Genomic DNA, 5,493 nt, shown 5'->3' on the forward strand with positions numbered 1-5,493 from the left:
TCAGGGTGGAGTACTAAGCGTTACACTTTTTGCCATGAAGATTAATAGTCTGACTAAGGTTATACCACCATCTGTATCCTATTCAATGTATGTTGACGATGTGCACATACCATTTTCCTCTTGTAACCTGTCCAGCTGTGAACGGCAATTGCAGCTCACTATCAATAAGATGAGCAGGTGGGCTGATCAAAATGGCTTCAGGTTCTCTCCCGAAAAGACAATCTGTGTTCCCTTTTCACTCCGCCGTGGCCTGTCTCCAGATCCAGCGTTGCACTTGAATGACGTTGCTATATCTGTAAAGGAAGAACACAAGTTTTTAGGAATAATATTTGATAAAAACTCACTTTTATACCCCACTTGAAAGAGTTGAAACATAAATGCCTACGTTCATCAAACATCCTCAAAGTCCTGTCGCATACGTCCTGGGGGTCTGACAGACGGTGCCTCTTGCGACTTTATAACTCCTTGGTGCGGTCCCGCCTGGACTACGGCGCAATACATGGCTTGCACCTACGTCACGCATGTCACGTGAGTGACGTTAGTTCCGCCGACGGCTAGCCGACGGAAACGCTGGGCGCCATCTTGACGGCCACTTTTCGACTGTGACTGCAGCTAGGCGCATGCACGCCGGCACTCCTTTGCTTTGGTTATGGTAAACTGTGCTGTTTTCGGATGCAGCAATCGATCCCACAAAAAAGCCGGCTCTTCGAACAGTGATACCGTCCGATTTTTTCGATTTCCGGCGGTTATCACAACGTCCTGTTGCAAGACGCGAGACCTATCAACAGCCCGACGACGCGAATGGATCCGCCGTGTGAACCGAGCCGACCTGAAGGATGCCACTCCGTTTCATCGGATTTGTAGCGTGCATTTCGTGACAGGTAAGAAGCTCTATTGATTAACTAGTTTATTCAATTTGCACGGTATTGACATTTGCTACGGTGCCTTCGTGGCCAGTGAGTGCGTGCGGGGGCAGTACGCAGCGCGTCTGTTTGTTGACACCTAACTTTTTATATGCTCTGTTTATGATTCTTCAAACGCCAGGCAAACCGTCGGCTCTTTTTGACCCTAATCACCCAGACTGGGCCCCTTGTTTGCTGCTTGGGCACAAGAAGAAGTTTAGTCGGGGAATTGCCAGGTAAATAAGACGTATATGTTAGGTCGCATTCTGTTACGAGGTACACACGGCAGATTGTCACTAATCGAAAGATCACGTTCTTAATTTACAGGTACAATCGACTAAAAGCGCGAGACAAAGCCAGGACGAGATCGCAGAAGGAGCCAGCGCAGCATGGTGTGTATAGCTTGTGACAACTCATTTTTATGTGTCACTATTTGCCACTCGCGTCATTTCCCTTGCTTAATTTGTCGAAGGGGCTTCCACAAGTGTGCCGAAATCAGGCTGCACTGCTGAGGATTAAATCTCTTCAGTTTAATTGCTCATTGTAGTATGATTGCACCCTTTGCAACATGTTAACATGACATCTTCAGCAAATTTCAGGAGGTTGACTGGTTTACTCAGTTGTGAACATCATGCAAGAAAATGTTTGAGAAGCACTAACATTCACTAGCATCCATGATCAGGTCATAATATTAACAGTCAGTGGGTTAGTGTGTCGAATGTTGACCTGAAGTTGGCACTGTAAGTCGTGGGAATCTGGGTAACGCTGGTATTTTTGTCTGAGTGAACTAGACCTGTACACAGTGCTTTGCTTCTGTATGTTAAAAATGGATATTTATTGGCAATACAAACTCTGGTACCACACTGATTGTACTTGCGTGTTTCACACAACAATCAGCCTCAAACACCACGGCCGAGCCAGGGTGTGAAGCCGACGACCCCACCACTGATCCCAATGCGGGTTACGTGCATGGAGGATCCGGCCCCGCAGTGGCCCACACGGCTGGTACGAGAGTTTTCTGTGAATGCTTAAGAATGGTGCTACTTTTAGGACCATCTTGAACCCTTCGGTAGAGTGTGATACTACGCGGAGTGTACTTGCCCTTTTCACAGAACGGTCAATTGCAAACACCACACCTGAGCGAGGACCTGACGCCGACGACCCCACCACTGATCCCAGTGCGGGTTACGTGCATGGGGGATCCGGCCACGCAGTGGCCCACACAGCTGGTACGAGAGTTTCCGGTGAATGCTTAAGAATGGTGCTACTTTTAGGACCGTCTTAGACCCTTCGGTAAAGTGATACTACGAGGAGTGTACTTGCCCTTTTCACAGAGCGGTCAACCGCAAACACCACACCCGAGCCAGAACCTGACGCCGACGACGCCACCGCCGATCCTGATGCAGGTTACGTGCATGGACGATCCAGCCCCGCAACGGCCCACAGATCTGATACGAGGGTTTCCGGTGAATGCTTAAGAGTGGTGCTACTTTTAGGACCGTCTTAGACCCTTCGGAAAAGTTTGATACTACGCGGAATGTATTTGTTCTTTTCTCAGAACGGTCAGCCGCAAACACCACGCCGGAGCCAGGACCTGACGCCGACGACCCCTCCACTGAACCCGATGCGGGTTACGTGCATGGAGGATGCAATTCCACAATGATCCACACAGCTGGCACAAGAGTTTCGGGTGAATACTTAATAATGATGCTGCTTTTAGGACCGTCTCGAACCCTTTGGTAAAGTTTGATACTGCACTGAATGTACTTGCCCTTTTCACAGAACGGTCAACCGCAAACACCACACCCGAGCCAGGACCTGACGCCGACGACCCCACCGCTGATCCCTATGCGGGTTACGTGCATGGAGGATCCAGCCCCGCAATCGCCCACACAGCTGGTACGAGAGTTTTCGGTGAATGCTTAAAGTCCGACCTACAGAATCGTCTTCTACCGGGGAAAAAACCTGTTCCCAGTTTCCTTCTCTCCATTCGTGCTCGCCCACTTTTCCCCTCCTCTCCACACAGGAGCGGATCTCTGAACTACTTCCGGTAGAGAGGAGGGGGGTCTTCCTCTTTCCCAAATGGAGCGGAGGAATTGAGGGAGAGTTTCCTTCTTTCTGTTTGTTGGTCGGCCTTTAAGAATGGTGCTACTTTTAAGACCGTCTTGAACCCTTTGGTAAAGTTTGATACTACACGGAATGTACTTGCCCTTTTCACAGAACGGTCAGCCGCAAACACCACGCCCGAGCCAGGACCTGACGCCGACGACCCCATCACTAATCCCGATGCGGGTTACTTGCACGGAGGATGCAACCCCGCAATGGCCCACACAGCTGGTACGAGAGTTTCCGGTGAATGCTTAAGAATGGTGCTACTTTTAAGACCGTCTTGAACCCTTTGGTAAAGTTTGATACTACACGGAATGTACTTGACCTTTTCACAGAACGGTCAGCCGCAAACACCACGCCCGAGCCAGGACCTGACGCCGACGACTCCATCACTAATCCCGATGCGGGTTACTTGCACGGAGGATGCAACCCCGCAATGGCCCACACAGCTGGTACGAGAGTTTCCGGTGAATGCTTAAGAATGGTGCTACTTTTAGGAACGCCGTGAACCTCCCCAGGCAGGGGGCCAGGCCAGGGGACGGGGCGTGGGGGGTGGGGGGAGGTGTGTGTTCTACGGGCATCACAATCTCTGGCTAGCATGGCTTAACAGGTAATGCTGCAAAATGTAATCCTGTCGCCAAGCGAACATCCACTGGCGTGCCTGCCACTGAGGCTGCAGACAACATGGAAGCGCAGAGGGGTGCAATGGCACAAGAAGGAATTTGTCTTGGCACACACTGAGGGTTTGCAGAAAAATCCGACAGGCAGCTGTGATAGTACTGGGCGTCACGTGTCATGGCGTGTCAGCTCAGATTGGATGCAGTAGTACTGTGCTCTTCAACCCTCATGCTGCCTTACGAGCGAGCACCTGACTTTTCAAGGGGGGGGGGGGGGCGCTGTCCTAACAGCTATCATTTTAACTGGCCATCACACAAAGGAACATGCCCATCCTTCTCACTGGGATTGGTGGAGGTACTTTTGATGCTCAGGGCAGTTGACCGCTTGCCGAGCATGTTTTGGCTATCTATCAATATCACAGCATGAAGTGAACAACTGATTTATTCTGTCGGAGTCACATTCTTCCTATTTGCGCTTTAACAACCCCTCTTAGATTATCTGTGGCCAATTGTGTGAGACAATGTAACCTTCACATGCGTCATTTTCACAGCAGGACCATTCAAAAAGGTCACATAGTACTCAAATGTTCCAAAATCTGTTGCGATAACATAGCGTGACTGATGAGATAAAACATTCATTCTCATTATGCTTCTTGCCTTTGAGATAGGGGCCAAAACACACTTGGCAATCACTCTGCTGCCTGAGCACCCCAGCTACCTCCCCCACTTTAGTTAAAAGGTTGGGTATGTTCTGTCACATGATGATGCCCCACATTATGGGTTTTTCGAAACTCTAATCAAAGCATTGTAGATGTAAGGAACTAAAAAAAAAAATCAGCAATCATCAGGGACACAAATATTGACATCCTGGTACATGAATCTGTTGCGTCTTGATTGGCCCAAACTGTGGAAGTTTTCTACGAAGAGTGCAAATGATTGTTACACTCATGTTGATCTTACTTTATTATTGTACAGATCTGCCTGCCACGAGCACAATATGTGCTGAAGTCGTCTCAATCATGGAGAAGCCCGTAGCAGACAAGGGTATGTTTCTCATATTGAAGATTAAATAGGGTGAAACCCCATGTGGAGGTACGAGGGCTGGGCTTTTCATGTCATTCACATTTTGCGTATTTTCAGGAATGCAAGCTGATGATGGGGCACATAAGCAAGTGGTACAATATCAGAAAGAGTTGAACATCCTACGACTGGAAGTGTACTTCCTACGTGAAAATCTGGAGAGGAAAAGCGTCACGGAGGAAACCTTTCAAAATAACGAGGAGCTGACAAAATACTACACTGGGCTCCCCAACTTCAGCATGCTCCACATGGTATTTAAACTAGTGAAGCAGTTGGTGAGGCATAGCCCAAACAATGTCCTCACACAGTTTCAGGAGTTCATTGTAACTCTTATTAGACTTCGTCTGAACACCCCACTGCGAGATCTGGCCTACAGGTAACATCACATGATATATTGCCACTAGATGGCTGTTTCTTAATACTTTGATGCTTCTTTTTTGCAGATTTGAGGTGTCTGAGGCAACCATCTCTAGAAGCATTGCAAAGTGGGTTGACGGTCTCTACTTGGGCCTCGACAGAGTCATCAGGTGGCCAACCAGGAAACAGCTGAAGCGGACGATGCCAATGTGCTTTCGTGCTGCGTTTGGCACTGACGTTGCAGTCATTATTGACTGCTTCGAGGTATTTATAGAGAGGCCCACATCCCACATGGCCAGGTCACTGACCTGGTCACAGTATAAACATCATAACACTGTTAAGTACTTGATCGGCATTGCACCACAGGGGACAGTGACATTCATATCTCGAGGATGGTGCGGGCGAAGCAGTGATAAACTGATAGCTGA

At 48.8% G+C, this 5,493-nt stretch overlaps 1 protein-coding gene across 1 annotated transcript; it reads left to right on the forward strand.

Moving 5' to 3' along the window:
* The first annotated feature begins 649 nt into the window (after nt 1-649).
* LOC120838778 lies at nt 650-5,157 on the forward strand. Its single transcript, XM_040208840.1, has 10 exons — nt 650-881; nt 1,045-1,138; nt 1,230-1,294; nt 1,800-1,907; nt 2,461-2,577; nt 3,123-3,239; nt 3,347-3,463; nt 4,604-4,672; nt 4,769-4,983; nt 5,152-5,157. The coding sequence occupies exons 1-10, from the start codon at nt 650-652 to the stop codon at nt 5,155-5,157; spliced, it is 1,140 nt and encodes a 379-aa protein (XP_040064774.1).
* The last annotated feature ends 336 nt before the right edge of the window (nt 5,158-5,493 follow it).

This window comes from Ixodes scapularis, unplaced genomic scaffold (genome assembly GCF_016920785.2).
Source record: "Ixodes scapularis isolate PalLabHiFi unplaced genomic scaffold, ASM1692078v2 PGA_scaffold10__122_contigs__length_95168666, whole genome shotgun sequence".
Lineage (NCBI taxonomy): Eukaryota > Metazoa > Arthropoda > Arachnida > Ixodida > Ixodidae > Ixodes > Ixodes scapularis.